This window comes from Dryas octopetala, chromosome 4 (assembly GCF_963921425.1).
Source record: "Dryas octopetala chromosome 4, drDryOcto1.1, whole genome shotgun sequence".
Lineage (NCBI taxonomy): Eukaryota > Viridiplantae > Streptophyta > Magnoliopsida > Rosales > Rosaceae > Dryas > Dryas octopetala.
This window is the reverse complement of record NC_141369.1, coordinates 7,941,527-7,961,173: the sequence shown is the minus strand read 5'-3', so window position 1 is coordinate 7,961,173 and position 19,647 is coordinate 7,941,527. Positions and strand designations below refer to the sequence as shown.

The 19,647-nt window shown below is 35.4% G+C and overlaps 4 protein-coding genes across 6 annotated transcripts; 2 read left to right on the top strand and 2 right to left on the bottom strand.

Moving 5' to 3' along the window:
- The first annotated feature begins 314 nt into the window (after positions 1-314).
- LOC147286471 (small GTPase LIP1-like) lies at positions 315-4,373 on the top strand. Its single transcript, XM_086241577.1, has 7 exons — positions 315-927; positions 1,975-2,066; positions 2,161-2,302; positions 2,742-3,046; positions 3,587-3,640; positions 3,725-3,855; positions 4,021-4,373. Exons 1-7 carry the CDS (start codon positions 834-836, stop codon positions 4,214-4,216), a joined length of 1,014 nt encoding a protein of 337 aa, XP_086097703.1. The 5' UTR covers positions 315-833; the 3' UTR covers positions 4,217-4,373.
- Positions 4,374-6,016: 1,643 nt separating this feature from the next.
- EMB506 (Ankyrin repeat family protein) lies at positions 6,017-9,181 on the bottom strand. Of its 3 annotated transcripts, none has more exons than XM_086241405.1 (8): positions 9,017-9,181; positions 8,005-8,480; positions 7,414-7,493; positions 7,072-7,170; positions 6,875-6,973; positions 6,696-6,794; positions 6,502-6,600; positions 6,017-6,386 (listed from the first exon to the last, which is right to left on the bottom strand). In XM_086241405.1, the coding sequence occupies exons 2-8, from the start codon at positions 8,438-8,440 to the stop codon at positions 6,282-6,284; spliced, it is 1,017 nt and encodes a 338-aa protein (XP_086097531.1). In that variant the 5' UTR covers positions 8,441-8,480; positions 9,017-9,181; the 3' UTR covers positions 6,017-6,281. The 3 variants fall into 3 exon arrangements, with proteins under 3 accessions (XP_086097531.1, XP_086097532.1, XP_086097530.1); XM_086241406.1 differs by having other exon boundaries at positions 8,005-8,496; positions 9,022-9,181; XM_086241404.1 differs by having other exon boundaries at positions 9,022-9,181.
- Positions 9,182-10,210: 1,029 nt separating this feature from the next.
- Positions 10,211-11,063, top strand: LOC147286469 (microtubule-associated protein). The gene has a single exon (XM_086242357.1). The coding sequence runs from the start codon at positions 10,293-10,295 to the stop codon at positions 11,061-11,063; it is 771 nt and encodes a 256-aa protein (XP_086098483.1). The 5' UTR covers positions 10,211-10,292.
- A 717-nt stretch (positions 11,064-11,780) lies between these two features.
- LOC147286468 (mannan endo-1,4-beta-mannosidase 2-like) lies at positions 11,781-18,517 on the bottom strand. The gene is made up of 6 exons (XM_086240643.1): positions 18,437-18,517; positions 17,286-18,294; positions 16,233-16,430; positions 14,046-14,168; positions 13,200-13,411; positions 11,781-12,480 (listed from the first exon to the last, which is right to left on the bottom strand). The coding sequence occupies exons 2-6, from the start codon at positions 17,679-17,681 to the stop codon at positions 12,075-12,077; spliced, it is 1,335 nt and encodes a 444-aa protein (XP_086096769.1). The 5' UTR covers positions 17,682-18,294; positions 18,437-18,517; the 3' UTR covers positions 11,781-12,074.
- Positions 18,518-19,647: the final 1,130 nt, after the last annotated feature.

Below are 19,647 nucleotides of genomic sequence, written 5' to 3'. Positions count from 1 at the left end.
CATTATGTTCATCCTCTCCCTTTTTTTTTTTGACATTTTTGTTAAATTTAATTTTTTAGTCGATATTGACATGTCGACCATGTGGACGTAAATGGTGTTTTGGTCCAAACAGTGTTCAAAGAGTAAAAAAAAGATTAATTTTGGAGCTGAGAATCAAAAAATAATTTTGGTATTAAAAAGGGTTATTTGATGAAAATTTCCCTTTCATTTATTTCAACCCCTCTCCTTATTTATCACTTTATTTTCGGACTTAACCTAGAAAAACAAAAAAAATCCAAATTTTGTATACCGTTTCACTTGCTTAACGCAACCAAAAAAAAAAAAAGCCAAAACAAAAAAAGGGAATTTAAAACAAGAATGATCACGATCTTCAATTAATCAACCTCTTTATTATATCCCATCTTTCAGATCGTCCTCATTATTAACTACTTAAAATCTACCGCGGAAGTTGGAGCCAAATCCAGTTCTTATTTCATGACCCAGTTATTGATTTTGCAACTAAAAGTTCTTATTTTCTGCGTTTACAAAGAGGTATCTTGAAGATTTGATCACCAGCTCTGTCGGTGGAACTAGGCTTTAGTTCTTGAGCACCTGAGTAGGGCTTTCTTTGGGTCCTTCGGTTTAGAAATTGGTTTTATGGTTCGAGCTTTGATCTTGATGTGAAATGGATTTTAGATTGAAACTGAGGGTACCCATTTGGAGAAATTGTTGGTTCTTGCATTTGTTTGATGGGACTTGATTTATGGGTCTCGAATGTGTGAGAAAAGGAGAGGGGTCTTTGATTTTGTATGCATTTTGAGGTGATTTTGGTTTGAAAGGGTTTGGAGGACAACATGTTCTGGAGGGACCGGGAGAGGGAGAACAAAGAGCAAAACGGTGGTGGACCGCCTTGTGGGCAAGTTCGAGTGCTTGTTGTTGGCGACTCAGGTATTTGATTCTGACTGTAGAATTCTCTTTCTATGTATTTTTGTTTCATTTTTTATTTATATTTTTGTTTTTGCAAATTTTGATTGGTTTGTTTTGGGCCTTTGGCTTATGTTGCATATGCTTGTATTTGTTTAATGAGGTTCATAATTAGTGAAACCTCGTGTATAAAGAATATGGGTAGTGAGAATTAAATTTGCTTAAAACTTTGGGGATCAAATTTCCGTCATTATGGTTTGGGTACAGTTCTGATCAGAGTGATTCCTGCTTCTTCGGGTTAGTTCAATTAAAGAGTTTTGGATTGAGTACAACTGTTAGAGTGAAAAAACTTTTGTTTCATGTGATGCCAAAATAATGTTAATGCAGGGACTTAAGTGACACGTGAGAATGGCTTTGACATGTAACTTGCGGAACATGATTAATAGATGTTCTACACATTTTATATAAGAATTTTGAAATTTATTGTATATCCTTGAGTATCAGTGGATGAGATTGCATAGTATTCTTAGATGTGGGTTGTAGAATTGAAGGGATTAAAGAATGATATTGGTGGTGTTATGTTGGAGACTAATTTTTTCTTTTAGGAAAGATCAATGCCTCATTGGATGTTGACATATGTTGACCAGATTTGAACGAACCTTTACCTGATTTGATCTTGAATTAGCATTGAATATTTTGATGTTCAAGTAATTGTATATATGTGTTAGTTTAAAGTAATTGTTATAAAAAAAAAATGATAGTTTCAAGTAATTGTATCAAGATCTGTTATTTGACATGCTTGATTGCTATAGTATATTATCATATCCAACTAGAAGAACAATGTGTTACATGTTTATGATGTTGGGCTGGATGATTTAGTATTTGGTAGGCTGAAATGCAACCCTTTGAATCTATAATTTAACATTCACGCATGTGCTTAAGTGCAATTGTATAATGCATGCATGGAGGATGGTCTTTCTCCAATCTCTGCCTTGTTGTCCATTACATCTCATAAGTTCATTTATAATTATAAATTTCAACATCTTTAGATTTTGATCTATTGGTTGGTAGGTGTTGGAAAAACTTCTCTTGTTCATTTGATTGTCAAAGGTTCTTCCGTCGCTCGCCCTCCTCAGACAGTAGGGTGTACAGTTGGTGTAAAGGTAAGAATTGCTATTACTTTGATTCTAAGGGGATATTGTGAGCTACTGCTGATGTTCAAGTCTTCATTAAGTCTTTACCATTTTTTTAATTCAGCATACTAGTTATGGAAATTCTGGTAGCTCTTCAAGCAACATTAAAGGTGATGCTGAGAGAGATTTCTTTATTGAACTATGGGATGTGTCTGGACATGATAGATACAGAGAATGCCGGTCTCTTTTTTATTCTCAAATTAATGGTAGGTTTGGGACCTCTCTCCTTCTATTAGCTTCTTATTCTCCTGGTAACTAGTATGCATGTTAAATCTAAAAATGCTGCGGGGAGACAAATTGTTTGACTATATATCTCTTAATCAAAAAAGTTATTTGATATATATCTTTAATATAGAAACCAACCTTGCTTGAGTTTGTAAGTGTGTGGGTTAAACATTTATGCGTCTCTTGATGCATGCGTGTTCTATGTAGTAATGATGCAAATGAGGATGAGAAGTGTTTAGTAAAAATTTGGGTAAGTCATGGCAGTATACGGTTATCACCATTATGATGGTAGGCGACTTATTTTACAGTATTCAGACATCTCTTTTTGTGTTTTGCTTCCTATCAACAGCAATGGGACCAACATGGTGCAAGCAGACCTTTGATTTTTCAGCTCATACTCTTGCTTGAACTTCTGTACAGGTGTAATCTTTGTTCATGATCTCTCCCAAAGAAGGACAAAAACTGGCTTGCAAAAGTGGGCAGCTGAGATTGCTGCAACTGGGACATTTTCGGCTCCTCTAGGATCTGGAGGTCCTGGTGGCCTTCCTGTTCCATATATCGTTATTGGTAACAAAGCTGATATTGAGGCAAAAGAGGGTAGAAGGGAAAGCAGTGGCAATCTAGTTGACTTAGCTAGACACTGGGTGGAGAAGCAAGGTTTGCTTCCATCCAGTGAGGAAATTCCACTGACTGAGAGTTTTCCGAGTACTGGAGGCCTTGTTGCGGTGAGAAACGGATTTTTAATTTTTCGTTTTCTTTCCCCACCTTTTTCTCCTTGGTTCTTGTCATTGTAGGCTTTATGACTGATGAAAATTAAATTAGGATATGGTAAGTTAGCATCTAACAAATCTGTCGGTTGTGATTGCATTTAACATGCAGGAAGACAATTGAGCTCATCTTTATGCCGATAATCTTTTTGAGGCCATGTCTAGAGCATGTTAGTTTTAGTCCTTTGTAGTTAGAGAGAAGTTTGTAGTTCAATTCCTGGATGAAGTAAGCTAAGTTTGTTTAGGTTCGTTACATTGTGGACCTATTGTCCAAGGTTGGGTAAACTTTTTGTAACTATTGACTTTTATCAGTAAAGTATGTTTTCTATATAAAAAATTGTTCAATTGCTCTGTCAGGGAACATCATGTGTCATCATGATTACACACAAGTATCTTGTGAGGGAATTGTTGGCAACATGAATTAGGAATGGTTGTTAATCAATTTTTTTTTAAGGCTGTAGTTATACTAATATGTGATGGTCCGTTGAATATATACAGGCTGCCAAAGAAGCAAGATATGACAAGGAAGCTGTGATGAAATTTTTCCGTACGGTCTGTATTTGTGTTCTTGTTCATGTTAGCTTATTTTTCTTGTCTTAAGAAAGATGTCCAACTCTTTTGCCTTGGTTGTTTCAGTTGATCAGGAGAAGATATTTTTCCGATGATTTACCTGCACAAAATCCATGGTCTATTTCTCCAGTTCAAAGAGCTGCAGAGACTGTAGATGAAAATTGGACTGATGAGGATCATTCCTACAGGAATACCAGGTAGTTTCAGCTAGTTACATTTTCTCACGAACTTGTTTATAACCATAGTCTTCATCACCATCAATTCCTCTTCCTCCCAATTTGTTGTCTTACTGTGTTTGAAGATCATTATGTTTTTTCTGACCAAAAAGAAGCAATGTTTCTTACCAATTTTCCTTTTGGCAGCTTACGTGACAACCCTTACAAGTACCCGGTGCTCCCTCCTCTTCCAGCACAACGCAATCTGACACCACCTCCCACACTTTATCCTCAGCAGCCAGTTTCAGTTTCTGAAAACTACAACCTTCCTAGATTTGCCCATACTGGTTACACAGAAATCAACAGTACTGCCCGATCAAAGCGCTCAGATATTAATGTCTAATGGTCGTTGTCGCCGGCTTTCGTGATTATTTTTCTATGAATGGATGTTGGTGTATGCAGCCGAAGTTATTTCATTTTTTTTTTTTACTTTTAACTGCTCCATTGATTCTTTTTTAACCCACAGGTGCCGTCATTGTAAGTGGTTCTGATTTTATGTTTAAGTATATAATGAGTGATTGATCAAGCTGAAAACTATTTCTCTTTGTTTGCCAATTCTTATGAATTGATAATAGTATTGAAAACATCTTTGCCACTTTTCACAAGTCCACTTTGGATGTGACTCAATCTATAACTAATCAAACTCTGGAACAGTGGGTAGAGGACACATTAACGTTATTGTGAGCATGGAATAAACATATGCAGCGTTTAAAACTCCTCGACTATAATTTAGGTTCGGTCATGAGCTTTTCCTACTGGCCTTTGGTGCCAAATTCTAGATTGTGGGGTCCACCAAATTCATTGGTGTACTTTACAATATTTTTGGTAAGCAAGATAAATCAAGCCTATGGTCAACCCCACGTCTCTTTGTCCATTACCATGTGTAGGGAGTCGGTTTGGTTCGGTATTAGAGCTTACCAAATCAAAACAAAAAAATTTGGTATTTTTTTATTCTGTAATTTTTGGTAAATTTCAGTTTTTTGTTCGATTTCGGTAATTTTGGTATCGGATATTTTCGATTCATTTTCGATTTACTTCAGTATATCTTTGGTTCATTTTCGATTTACTTTGGTATATTTTCGATTCATTTTCGATTTAACTATAATAATACTAATTATTATATACCAATATAAATTAAAATTTAATGAAATATAATGCATAAAATAATATAATGTTTGATGAATATATATTTGCACAAGTAGTATTGGTAGTTTAGTATAGTACTAGTATTAATTGCAATAATATTAATATTAGTAATACACTAATAATATATACTAGTATAATTAGTTTAATAATATGTATTAGTACATATCCTATTAATTTAGTATGTATATATACCAATAAATATGAGTAGATATATATATGCATTACTTATTAGAGAATGACTCTATATTTTAACTGACATTTTTTATAATATTAATATGATAACATTATACAATTATATTTTCTTATATAATATTATATAAGTATATATAACTAAATTTCGATAATTGTTTCAGTTTTTTTGGATATATATTTTGATTTTTTCGGTAATAATCAATTCGGTTTCTTTCAGTAATAATTTTCAGTAATCGGTTAGTTTACCAACTTTTTTCGGTTTTTTACCAAAACCAAACTAATTTTTTTTAGATTTTTTCGGTTTCGAATTGTAAAAATCGGTATACCAAACCAAAAAAATTTGGTCAGTAATCGGTCGGTTCGGTAAAAACCAAACGAAAGGGCAGCCCTAACCATGTGGGTGCTTCGAGTAAACGCTTGGTTCAAGGTCAACACCAAAGTCAAATTATCCCCCAAGGTACTTTGCTAATTTGACTTCAATGGTTCAATTTCTGATTTGGTTTCTTAGAGTTTCCTTTTTAACTTCAATCTGAATCTCAAAAACACAACCTAAGTGTGAAAAATTCATTGGCCCCAAAAAAAAATGTGAAAAATTCGTTCATTCGGTTGAGATGTGCATCCTCAAATCGTTAGATATTTGCCTTTATGACTCGTCTTCCTTCTTCGAGTATAGTTACTTCTTTCAGTTACCGGTTCCTCTGTGTCCAATCAAATTCCAGAAATGATCATTTCAAGGTCTCACATCTTGCTAAATTTTTCCCCATAACAAAATGTAGCAAGTCATCCAATAGCTCCTGTACTCCCATACCATCAAACATATAAACCATGAAATTAATTGATGCAAAATAGATCATCCAGAATAAGTTTATATTTCCTGTACACCCTGCATTCAACCAATTTGCTTCATGATATATTCTCTCCGTCCACAAATTTCCCGTCCATGTATTTTTAGCTTCCCCCTAGATCTCGTACCATCTTGGATGCAGGATTTTTGAAACAATGTAACACCAGATACTAAAAAACATAATCGACTGTATATTCTCTCCTAAAAGTTGTCTCAACTCTAGACATCAAAAGTTTCTGTCCACCGGCACTGTCTTCAGTAACTTGGCGAGGTCATACGACTTAAAGTCTTTCCCATAACATAAGCTCAGATCTAAGGGAGTTCTGCCATCCTGAAACAGTGAGCAGCTATGTTTAGTTCACTTTTACAGAAAAAACAAAAAGTAGAAAAACCCTTGCTTCATCTCTAGCATGATAAATGGTTGGTTTTAAACTTTTTACTTTTACCTTATTTCTTAAAGTCTTATTTGCACCATTGACTAACAAAATTTTTGCAATATCTCTATTTCTACTTTGAACAGCTATGTGCAATGGAGTCCATCCTTCCTGGAATACAAGTAATGATGTTAACAAGCTGAGCAAAAAGAAACTAAACAATCAACTGGACATAAGCATTATGAAATTTAGAAATTCAAACTCACATTATCTGCAATGTTGACATCAACGTTGTATTTGAGCAATAACTTCACAATCCGCTTGGCGCCAACGTGAACAGCATAATGAAGTGGTGTTGCGCCATCCTATTACGTTATAAAATTAGAAACCCATAGTTTTGAAAAACGGACCAAGAGATAGATACTAAGGAATATCTTATCCTTACCCCATCTCTGACATGAGGATTTGCGCCTTTTCTCAGAAGATGACTAATAATAGCCTCCTTCTTGCCTATTATTGCAGTATGAAGAGCAGTTACACCATCCTGTTTCACCAAATTATTTGAGGTTTACTAATCCAGGTATTACAGGATGCTACCAAATTGAAGACAGATATGGTGATTCAATTATAGATAAAACTCACCTTATCAACAAGGTCAATATCTATACAATCTTCAAGTAGTTTGTCCATGAAAGTAACCATCCCTGATAGTGCAAGAGTATGTACTGGGCTCCATTTTTCCTGAGTAATAAAAGTACAAGACGCAATAAATGAAGTTTTCAAAGGCAAACCAGTCTCTATTTGCATATTTGACTTCTTATTAACAATTGTAAGCCTGTAATGCTTTAGCAAGAAAGAAACAGTTCAATTAATTTGCTGCATCTACATTTTAGCAATAATTTGTACTATAGGAGGTAGGAAATAGCAGCAGCAGACTGCTACGAACTAAATTTTGAAAATCTAAAAAAAAAAATAAAAAATTACAGTTGATATTTTCTCCATGTTGGGAACCGCATGCTTTTGCAAAATTGCTCTTTCTTCTTGCTTCAAGAGCTGTTCAACCTCTACAATAATCAGAAAATACCAATAATAGATGTTTGGTGGTTATCAGGAAGTCAGGAACTGAGATGCCCAAAATGTGTTACTAGTAACTTACAACATTAAAAAAGAAAAATGTCAAACAGGTATTTTTAAGATCTACATGACCAGGGAATTTTAAAATGCAAATCATCAGCCAGAAGTGAATAATCATACAGGAACAGCTTTGCAAATATTGCAAGCTAACATGGTTAAGTCAAGTGAAATGTTCTCTTGTCAAACAATCTCACAATCTGGCACATTATGTTGTCAAGATGTGAATCTTAACCCCACCATGTCAGATTGTCTCCCAAGAGAACATTGTCATTAAGTCTATATTTAAGAAATCATAAAAATAGTTAGAAAAATTAATTTCTTTTTCCATCAATTTTCCAGTAAGATCATAATGCCCATTGCAGTGAATACAGTGAATATGAAGAAAATAGAAAATAAAATGTAAGAGGATATTAGAATAGACCATAAAAGGGGATAACAAACCTTTCACAAGATCCTCTTCATACTTGTTGGTTGTGGACGTCTCAACATCAGTGGAAGCTGGAGCACCATTTTCTTCTTCTTCCTCCCATTCACTTTGAAAATCCAAGTCATTTTCTTCTCCTTCCTCATCTTCGCTGCCACTGCCATCGTCAGGATCTTCCCAAGTTCCCTGGTGGGTTTGTAATGAAGATATTTGGTTTGCCTCAACCGAAAATGTCCTCAATTTTGAGTGCTTCTCAACAGCATGGAAGCTAAAGCTAGCCCTCCTTATACTATAAGCCTTCAAGGCATTGGTGTTATAAAGCAACTCCAATTGAGAACAGTTTTCCTCGGCTGCCAAATGCTTGAAGGAGCTCACAATTGCCGAGGAACGGTGATCTCTGGGCATAGAGATTGAGTGTAGCGCTGAGAATGCTAAGATTGAAACTGTGGCCATTTAGTTTTCGGTGAGTTTATGGTTCTGACCAAACTAGCCCCTGCATGAATGTGAGTCTGTGAGAAAGGTTTAAGTTAAAAGTGGTTTTGGCCTATGAAGCGCAGATTTTATCATAATGGGGGTATCACCATTTACTTGTTAAACAGAAACCCTTTTATCAAAATGGTTTCTACTTCACAGGTTATAGTTAATAGCAGCAAGAACTGCTCTACAAAACTTCATATACACGCAGATAAAGAAAATTTCCAAGCAGGACTAGCTCTAGTACCGATATATATAAATATATATATATATCACATATTACATGAGAAACTGACCCTTAAGATTCAGATAAGAAACCAAAAGCGAAAAAGCATAGTTTTGAGAAAAATCAATACAAATGCGAAGCTAAAATTCCATCCACTTCATTGAACCACAGAGAAAACAAAAGGCTGAATACAAACCCGTAGAGCGTTTGTAGATTTTTTATTCTATATAATTATACTACCCATTACCCAATTACCCAATGAATTTAATCAATCAAAAACACCATAAAAACCACAATAAATCTAAAGACGAGTTTGAATTGAGACATACAGTACCAATAGTGGAGATTGGAGACGATAGAAAGCGTCAACACGTCGTGGCGACGATGACGTGGTGGTGCGGTGCGGCGGGCGTCGGCTGAAACGGGAAGAGGAGAGTGAACTCAGGTGAGCCAAAACTCAGATATCCAGAACTGAAGTCGACTGAAGCATTTTGCGCAAGTGAAACTACCAAAACCACGTCGTTTGAGCGGTTGCACTTAATAAAGGCTTAATTTTGCTCGGGAAATGTTATCTGCCCGCTCCACCGACTTTCTCCTTTATTATTCTCATTTTGTAGTGTAAATTTATGATCAAAATCGTTCATTTTTTAGATCTAACTATGAAGATAATCTCTTCAAAAAATCAACCAAATCGAAAATCATTTAGTTATGTAACTGTGATCAAATAAACCAACGGATTTAGTAATAATTTGATTCACGGTTAGTTTATTTGTAATGATTATATGATTAAACGATTTTCAATTTAGTTGATTTTTTGCAAAGATAATCTTTAAATAATTATCTAAAAGATATACACGTTTATGATCATGAAAATACATTGTACAATGAGAATAATAAAAGAAAAGATCAGTAGAGAAGGTGGATGGAGAAGATGAATAACATTCCTCATTTTTCTTTGGGTGCCGCTATTCGTACCCAATTTTTTTATTAATAGCCTCAACCAATAATGAAATGTTAATTTTAAATTTGTTTTAATGTAAATTAACTGTTAAGGCAAAAAATTTAATTAAAATTTTTAAAAATAATTATTTTAAATTATACGCAATAACAACAGTATATCTAACAACTTTACGTATATACTTAACATGACCAAAATCGAAATGATTTGTAAAGTACATGACCAAAAACACAATAAATTTAACGATTTGATATTGAAAATGTTAAGATATCTTTGAATTACAATAATTTATAAATTATAAAATTAAAATCATAACAATTGAAACTATAGGAATTATAGTAAAACTTAGCTCAAACTAAACGAATCAAAAGTCAACTTTAGCCCTTAATAAATGAAAAAAAAGCAAAGGGTCCAATTTTTAAACTTTTTTGAGATTTATTAGCGGCAAAATGGTGGCGCCAAAATGCTGAGCGCCAAACAATTCCCGCCAGTATTTACCCGCCACGCCATCTGCTATATAACCACCTTAGAAAAATACCCAATTGCATAATTCTATTGACCCCAATCTGTTTGTGAAAATTCCCAAAAGAGCCGAAAGAGAGATTCTCAAAAAAGCTAAGCCTAGTTTTTCAGCAGCAGCAGAAGCCATGGTGCTAAAGCTCAAGGTGGCTAGCCCAGTCAAGTTCTATGGCTCCAGCCTCCCCCGCCCTCGCTACTACACCGACCTTAAGTTCAGCGACGAGCGGGTCGACCCGCCCGCCCCCGTCCTCGACCCGCTGCTCTCGTGGGCCCACGAGGCCCACTGGTCCATGGGCGGCCTCAGCTTCAAGCGCCTCCGGTTCCAGGGCCGCATCGAGGGCAACGTCGGCAAGCTCTGCGCCGAGCGCGAGAAGATCGAGAAGAAGAAGCTGAAGCAAGAACTTGCGGATTCCTCTTCTGCCGCAATTGTGGGGCCCAAGGGGAAGAGCAAGAGCAAGAGGGTTGCCTCCGATGATTCGCCCCCTCCGGCTCCGGTGGCCTCGAAGCGCCGTAGATTCTTGGCCCTGATCGATGAAGACGATGATGATGAGGATGATGAAGAAGAAGAAGTTGTTGTGAAGGAAAAGAGACTTGTGAAGAAGCTGGCGGATGAGTTTGATAAGGTGGCTATGGAGGGCGAGAGGGGTAGCAGTGGGAGCCCGGCGAAGGGTTTGAGTGGCGGATCGTCGGAGTCCGTGGCTTCAAGAACTCGGAGGAGTCGGAAATTGGAGGTGGATGATGAGACTCTGTCTGTGATGAAGGTGGTAGAGGAGGTAAATAAGTTGAGTTTCAAGGGTAGCAACTTCAAGGGTAAAAACAAGGTGAAAGAGAATAAACAAACCGTGTCTGGTAATGCAAGTGGGACTAGGACTTCGCCTAGATTGGCAAGCCGTAGCTGAATGTTGATGTAGTCGTTTTTTTTTTTTTTTTTTTTTTTTATTGTTTTTGTTCAGATGTTTATGATTAAAAAACACACTGCTTTGTATACAAATCTGTTGGTTTTGGAGTGCAGAGCAGAAATTGTCAATTCATTTTATCATTATTCTCATGAATTAAGGTGTGATTATATTAGTGTGCAATGATGTCCATCTAACATATATGTAATGGTCATCTCAAACTCAACCCTATACGCCTCTGCAGTAAAAGGTTTTTTTGGGAAAAAATTCCATTAAAAAGTACAAATTTAAGCCTAAATTTGATGCTTGAATATTTCTTCAAAGTTCAAGCCTTTGCATTTGTTGTGAAGGAGTAAACATTGGACAATGATGCCTCATGTTTTTTACTGAATGAAATCAAGGTCTAAAATGCATTCATAGGTAGCACCAGTGAAACGTTAATGTCAAGTCCTCAAAGCACTGGCCCAAAAGAGAACAGAACTCATTGTTTGCACAATCAGTCCATTTGGGTGTAGATTTCACTTAAAAGCTGCAAAATGCATTCTGCTAGAGAAAATTTTCAAGTTATGAGATAAGACCCCACCAGAATGAATGGGGCAGTATAAATAATAATACAGCAGTGTCAATACAAGAGAGCTAGTGCCATGATACCTATAAGAGAGCTGCCAATCCTACCGGTGTCCTATTAAGCATAGTTTCAGGATGGCAGATAACCATTGCTTACAAGAAAAGTAACCTATTTAATAATTCAAATGAGTTACTATTTGGTTGTTAATATGCACTTTTCTCATGAAAAGATTGATAAACAACACAACTTATGACAGTTTCTATAACTTATCTAATTCATTTAAGATGAAATCATATAATGTGTATGGTACAAACTCAAAACCTGCTTCCTCCTTTAAACACCGTCAAACCATAACAGATGATCATATTTCACCCCGCCAAAGAAATGAAATTTTCTGCTAAAAAAGGTAAGCTTTCTTTTTTGTTTTTGGTCAGAAAGTAAGCATTTCACTGCTTTTGTGAACACAACTCTTTCAAATTTCGCTGTTCTTGAGTTGGTCCATGGATTCTAGCCAACCTGCATGTTTGTCTTATTATCAGCTTATATGTAGATGGCCTTTCCCATGGAACAATCCCAAATTCATCATTATACTCATCCATTCCTTCAACAAAAAACTGCCAGACTAAAGAACCTGCCCCAGAACGGTTTTTCTTTGCAGATTTGTAAATGATGTCTAAAATAGTTTTGTAAAATCTATCACGCTGAGATGGATCAAAGTCTTTGTTCAGGTTTGACAATCCATATTCCGTGAACATGACAGGTTTATTCAGTTCTTTGTCACCATCTTCAATGTGAGAAAGCATCCACTTGGAGACAAATTTCAGGTTGTCTTCAAATTCTTGATCATGAAACCTACCCAAGAAGTAAGGATAAAGTGAATACTGGTTAGATGTACAATCAGAAAAATACAAGAGAACAATCTCTTTCAAAGAATTATGAAAGACTTGAGGTTGGGGGCATAGGTAGCCTGGGAGCTGAACTAAAGGATAGAAAGGATTGGATTACATGTCCAAATGAATCTACTCAAATAGAATAGGTGAGCAGTAACTACATACTTAATATAATTTAGAAAAGTAATATCCTCTTACCAAACTGCCTGACATGTTATGTTATCACATTGTCACTTTGAACCACACATTCAAATAAGAATCCACCTAATCATTATTTCAGATTAAGTCTAGTATGAGAACATTTCCCTATATGCATAGAGATGTATTGAGATGTATCGATATTTATTATATATATATATATATATATATATATGAGAGAGAGAGAGAGAGAGAGGAGAGTAATTTCCTCGTCTGACATACATGTTATGTTGCTAGATTGTGAATTAGAACCGTTCCACTAACTAGAATCATGTCTGAATTTGAAGTCTTGATTCACAATCTGGATACATTACATGTCACATATCTAGCAAGAGATCATCATTATATATATATATATATATATATACACACATATTTTAATAAGTATGCAAGATTTGACTCCCCTCGTATTTTTTTTTCGTGAGAAATTCCCTCATAACTCAAGAAATTTCACGTAAAGTAAACCGACATGCATATACTTACCAATGGTCAGGGTAGATATGAACGGAGGCAAAATCAACATTTGGGATCTTAGAGTTGCGAATAAAATCCGATCCAAGTCTGGATGCCCATGCTTCTGGATTTACAGTCAACTTCTTGGGATTTTTAGGACCATAAAATCCTTCCAGGCCCACAGTCAGTAGATGGTTCTTGTCAATTGATTTCACAAATGTTGACATTTCTTCAATCCAATCCTGCAATAGTATGCCATTCAATCAAATTCATATTCAGATAGGAGAAGTGACAGAGCCTCCTGCCCACCCCACCCAAAAAAGCCTTGACTGGTAAAGCAAACGATAAAAATTAAGAACCATCAAGTTATTAGAATAAGAAGCTCTTTGCCAAAGAAAGAGAAGAATGAGAAGAAGTAGTCGCTCTTTATTAATTACTATTTTTTTCCTAATAGGGTAATCAGAAAGAAACCAAAAGCAAGTTAAAGGAAGGTTCAACTAGAACTGCGCTTTGTCTCAAATAATTAAGATATTTCTGACTGAATTTCAGTGAAAGTGAGAATATTTTGTGAAAGAACACGGTAAAATTCAAATAAAGGGAGTCCACCATGTAGACACAACTCCTGAAACTCGAAATCCTTCCCTTCTAGTAGGCACAACCAATGCAGGTGATCCTATCATACACCTTTGTATCAGCAATAAATAAAGTAAAATAGGAAAAAAGTGTGTTATTTGGCCCACAAAACATCAAATTTCACATATACCAAATTCTGGAAGTTCCACAAGAAAACTTAGCGACCATAAAAGGATTTAAGAAATTATTTACAAGCAAATTAAAAGATCTCTTAGATAGCAGTTTCAAGAGTAAACAGCATACCTGGAGAGTGTCGCCTGAAGCATCAGTAATGCAACGGGGTTCGTTTATTAACTCCCATGCGAAGATGGTAGGATCATCTCTATATTCAATTCCATTGAAAGTATTCTTCCTTGTTAAGAGAGTCTGGAGAAAAAAAAGAATGAATTAGAATTGGTTAAAAATGTTATATCATTGTAGCACCTAAAAGCAATTAAAACCAAGTCTTAATTATGGCTATACCCCTCAACTATGTCCCATTTCTCACTTTACCCTCCAAAGCTGAATTGTCCCCTAAGCTACTCCCCTTGTTTAAAAAAACTTCATTCTGTCAACTCTGCCAAGCCTCCTGTTAGCCTTGTTGGCATGGCACTTATGTGACAAAATTTTGATGGGAATTTTGGTCCTTCAACATTTCCCTCTAATCTCTCTTCTCTCTTTTCTCTCTCTTCTCTCACTTCTATTATTCATTTGTCTGGTCCATGAACAATTGAACACATTTTTTGTTACTTCCAGAAGAAATTGGGATTCTGATATTTTAGAATGGCGTTACAATGTCAAAGTGTAGTTTTATCACCAGTTTATAAATTAACTGGGTCATATTGAAACATGAATGCAGCTCCTTGTTATAAATTTGTAGCGAAATAGACTTATAAAATAAAGCAAAGCAAAAATTCACAGCATTAACAGGAAAGCAACAACTCACAGCATTAACCCATACAATATAACCTAACCCTAAAGAAAATAGAAGAAGAGGCTTAGAACTGGGAAGACGAAGAAGAAACCTGAATTTTATTTGTGTTACAAAATGGGTAGATTGTAGTCAAATTCAGATGAAGAGAAGTAAGAATTGAAAATTTGGAAAAGCTGGACCAAGTAATCAAGAAGATGAAGATGTGATGAGATAAATGAGAGAGAAGCAGCCATAGCAGGAAGATAAGAGAGAAGAGAGAGATGTATGGGATAAAGTGGGAACAGTCCAGAGGCATAGCTGTAATTAAGCACAAAAAAAAAAAAGGTTCTTGGGAATGCATGTTATTTTAGGAAAAAGTATAGGTGAAGGAAAGCGGTGACCTTTCAGGATACCAGCAAGGTACAAAATCATTTATCTCATAACAATCAATCTCTTTAGCGAGTCACATACATGCTCTCCAGAATCTAAATTTCATAAATGGCTTCCAGAATCAGTGATATCACCTGTATCTCAATCCTATTTGCCACTATCCTATTAACCTTTACTCGATGCTTTAAAATTCACAATCTCCCTCCAGAATGCTTTAAAATTCATGCTACCACTACTATATGATCTTGCACACAATTAGATCCTTCCATTTGTATCTCAGCAAGAACACAGAAAGGGAAGCAAAAAAGTTACAAAGGCCAAGAAAGAAAGCTATTTCAAGCTCTTCCTTTCAATCTACATATTTCTCTATGAGATCAAATGTAGCTTTAGTACAATCTTTTCATGTTGATCATGACACTCAGAGTCAGAGTTTTGCATTCTTAGTCATTATACCTTTGGCCAATCCCCACTTTGCAACCAAAAAGCTTACATTACATAACCTGTCACATGTGCAGTAAGTATAATCGAGTAGCAAGTCAGTTTGCCATTGTCCATTGTGGGAGTCAGTTTCTTTTTGGTCATCTTTTTGGGCCTCAGTCTCTAGTGTTTTTAGGGTAGTGTCTTTGTTTGCCATTCTACTTGATTGGAGGGCAGCAATTAGTTAGTTTTGGACTTGATTTGTTTAGTCAAGAGGAAAGGGTGTGGTGCAAGAGCTGTTTTTTTCTTATTTTGTGTTGCACCTAAGTTGATGGACTCCTTGTCCATTGATTGTACAGTTGTGAGCTCTTCTTAATAAAGTTTCTTTATTCTCAAAAAAAAAAGTAGCAAGTCGTCTTGGCAACAAAATCTTTTCCCCATACCCTGCCTTCATGTCAACATAAGGACTTATGGTGGACCTAAGTATAATATAAGACAGCATGACTCCCAAAATTTGTTTTTTTCCCTTTTCCAATATAAAATAAACATATCAATGACATACTATAAAATTGTTGAACAAAAATTGTAAATAAATTATAATATTATTACCCAACATAATATAAAGAGATTTCCAGCCATTCAATTTAGGCTTATGATGTCTCAAAATGACTTTTAAAAGTAATGCAATAAACTTTTTTTTTCTGCAAAGAAAATTAACAAAACAAAAGTACCTTGACGTAATTCTTGAAATAATTGCGAATGGATGGATCGAAGAAAAAGGAATCATTGGAAGAGCTCAAACCAACACCTTCTTCCCATGCCCACTTCACATACTGAGTCTTCCCACCATATGCTTGCAAGTTATTAACTATGCTAAGAAGCAACCGGATTCCCTGCTGTCTTGCTTCTGCAATGACATGATCCAAAGCCTGTCACCCAAATCAAGTTGTTATAACGAAGAATGAGAAATGGAGAAGAAATGCTAAGCAATGATACTTAATGAGACAACAAAAACATTAGTAAAAATGAAATAGTAAAGCATTTTATTGTAGGTATATGTGTAGCATGGGCAACTTTGATTATCCTGCCTTAAAAATGAATTGTCACAGCAAGACAAACATATAAAAAACTTATAGAGAATTCTACTGGATATTAACAAAAATATGGCTATCTGAATAAATTCATAGGCATGTATGTGCTTCTTCAAATTGAAGTACAGAAAACCGTGAATGTAAAAGAACTTAGAAGGAGCAGAAGAATAACAAATTGGAAAAATTTTACCACATAACAATCCAAAACATTTTGTGTTAAGTTTATACTGTTAAAAACACCTAAACATGACTGATCTTCTTTCAACTGCGCTAAATTCCAGAATACATAGTTTTTGTTTTGTGTTATTCACAGTTTCAAAAAGCAATATAATCTCTATCAACAAGGAATCTCCAGAGCACTAGCATGCATTTAGTTCGTACTAGAATTTCTCATTGACCTTCTTATATGGAACTGTAATTTTATTACTTCAGTTGCAAACTTCACCACTGATATATGATTCATGTCAACATATGGAAAAACATGATCACCACTCAAGCAAACCCAGAAAACCAAACATGAGCAAAGAGAAAGTTCAGAACTCAATCAAACTAAATGAAAGAAAAAAGGTCGAAATTTTTGTTCATGAAATCCTAAGCCTAAAGTTTCCTACAAAAAAAAAAAAAAAAAAAACTGCCCATCTATAGCGGCAAAATATAAGACAAAAAGATGAAAATATATGAATCCCTTAATACCTTGAAAGTTCGCTCATTGAACCGACCAGGGGAAATCTGGAGAGCATTGTAGTCACCATCATTAAAGGCCCAAGTTCTACACACGGTAAGACCCATTTTCGCAGCGGCTTGCAGCATTTCGCGGACCCTGGGTCTGCTATATTCATCCACACTATGATCCATTAACCAGTAAGAATTCCATCCATTAATGTAAAATGCTTTACCATCCAACATAAACTGAGTCCCATTCCTCTCCACAAAACCCAACTTGGGTTCTTGATGAAAATTCGGCCTAAAGTCACCAAAGGACATGTAGATGAAAGCCACCAATGACGCAAATCCAATAATTGGGTAGAACAGGCCATTTCCTGCTGCTACCATTTTCTTTCTATATCTTGTAGAGGACCTCAAGATCATAAAAAAGAAAAACCCCAAAATTTGCACAGATTGGAAAGATTCTTGGACACCCTTTTGGCTCTATTTCAAGAAACTTGTAAAACCATTAATAACCAGATTGAGATTAAGGTACCTTAGACCCAGATGCCAACAGGAATGCTTGAAAACCCCAATCTTTAGGAGACCCAGATCCTCAAACTCCAAGAATCCTCAAAAAAGCTCAAGACTGACACACACACACACACATCAAAATGCACCCAATAGTTGAGAAACATGTATATTGCTGTCCTGAACTAAAGTAAGATTATGCAAGAAATGTGGAAGGTTTATTCAGAGCATGTGGGGGATAAGGTGGAGAAATCACAGCTAACATGTTCAACCTTGAAAACAACAGTCAAAAATGAGAGAGGAGAGAAAGATTTGAATGAATGAATGGAAGTGAGAGAGTGAGAGTGGTGGTGGGTGTGTGGTGGAATGTTGGTATCAGGCTATCAGAGTCTGCTGGTTGTTTAGATCTGAGGCACCTGATTTCCACTGCTTTTTCTTCAAGTTTAATGTTACACTGAACAACAGGTCTCTGATCAACACCCATGGGCCATGTGTGGATTTATACTGAATGGCTGAATCTCACCAACTGCTTAATAGTTTATATGAAAAAAAGGGTCATTCAAATTGAAAAGAAGAAAAAAGAGAAAAAGAAACTATCTCACACAGTCACACAGCTCATCTCCTCAGATTGTGCAATCATTTGACTTTTTAAGCTAAGGAAAATGTACCATTTGATCGACCGAGGACAAAGGATTTCAGAATTGACAGATCTGAAAACTGTACTCATGTGAGAGACAGATGCTTTCTTTTTTTTTCTTTTTCTTTTTTTATGTAAGAGACAGATGCTTTCTTTAGTAATACAGTGTTTCTCTTTCTTTAAGTTTTTTTTTTTTTTTTTAATTTAATTTGTAAGTAATAATAAATTTAAGGAAAGTGGTAATAATTAGCAGAATCCAGATGCATAATTCTCCTATTATAATTAGAGCAAATCAGTAATGAGTAATCTGGTAATAAAAATAGAATAAACAAAACAGTTATAAAATCAAGGTCTCTATAGACTTTTTTTTTTTTGGTCGAATGGTCTCTATAGACTGGAGTCATAAACACGTATCACAAAAGAAAGCCGATGCCGTAGCTATTGGACACGCGATTCCTGAATGTCAAACCAAGTCTCCTCGTCGCGCGGTGTCGGTCGCTTGTTGTATCGTTGGAATGGTCTTGTACGGCATGTCCATGTAGAAGCCTTTATTTTTGTTTTCCTACTAATCGTGTACAAGAATTTTTTTTTTTTTTTTCTACGGCGGAAGAGAGTGCATTTATTAATAGAGTAATGCTGGCACCTCTCCCTTTTTCTCTCTCTATCTCTCTCCTCTCTCTGTATCTCTTTCTTTTTCTTTTTCTTTTCTTTCTCTCTCTTGTGTGATATAAGTTATTCTATAATGATATCTTAATTATAGCTCAAAAAAAAAAAAATTATTGTGTATAACTGCTGAGTAATGTTATCAATTCAGTCAAATTATAATATATGTAAATTTTGTTTAAGAATTAATTTTTTAGATATTAATAATTTTACATGTGTTATAATTTAAGTAAATTATTAAAGACACTGTTTTAGTACTCAATTTTGAGTATCACCTTGTACTCATCATTAATCATATGACCTCGTGATGAGATTCATCGTAAGAAAAAAAATAATAGACGATATCATAATCTCATGTGATTGATGATGAGTACAAAATTAATACTCAAATTTGAATACCCAAACATTTTTCGATAATTAAAATTACATCATGATACCTGAAGGTTGCCATGTTTAATGACCAGCAACTTGTCTAGTCCTAAACTGAGTGTTTGTTTGCTAATACTCATCATGTAGCCACATAGCTACTTGACTTCAAGGGAAACACCCGCCAATTCATCACGTTGACCATGCACTATC

Excerpts from the sequence above, each read along its gene's own strand:
- LOC147286471 (XM_086241577.1), top strand. The coding sequence starts at position 834 with ATGTTCTGGAGGGACCGGGAGAGGGAGAACAAAGAGCAAAACGGTGGT. Across the intron at positions 928-1,974 it reads GCTTGTTGTTGGCGACTCAG|GTGTTGGAAAAACTTCTCTT; the intron begins GTATTTGATTCT and ends ATTGGTTGGTAG. Across the intron at positions 3,856-4,020 it reads CATTCCTACAGGAATACCAG|CTTACGTGACAACCCTTACA; the intron begins GTAGTTTCAGCT and ends TCCTTTTGGCAG.
- EMB506 (XM_086241405.1), bottom strand. The coding sequence starts at position 8,440 with ATGGCCACAGTTTCAATCTTAGCATTCTCAGCGCTACACTCAATCTCT. Across the intron at positions 7,494-8,004 it reads TGAAGAGGATCTTGTGAAAG|AGGTTGAACAGCTCTTGAAG; the intron begins GTTTGTTATCCC and ends TGATTATTGTAG. Across the intron at positions 6,601-6,695 it reads ATGTCAACATTGCAGATAAT|GAAGGATGGACTCCATTGCA; the intron begins GTGAGTTTGAAT and ends CTTGTATTCCAG.
- LOC147286469 (XM_086242357.1), top strand. The coding sequence starts at position 10,293 with ATGGTGCTAAAGCTCAAGGTGGCTAGCCCAGTCAAGTTCTATGGCTCC.
- LOC147286468 (XM_086240643.1), bottom strand. The coding sequence starts at position 17,681 with ATGATCTTGAGGTCCTCTACAAGATATAGAAAGAAAATGGTAGCAGCA. Across the intron at positions 16,431-17,285 it reads TCAATGAGCGAACTTTCAAG|GCTTTGGATCATGTCATTGC; the intron begins GTATTAAGGGAT and ends TTTGGGTGACAG. Across the intron at positions 12,481-13,199 it reads CATATCTACCCTGACCATTG|GTTTCATGATCAAGAATTTG; the intron begins GTAAGTATATGC and ends CTTCTTGGGTAG.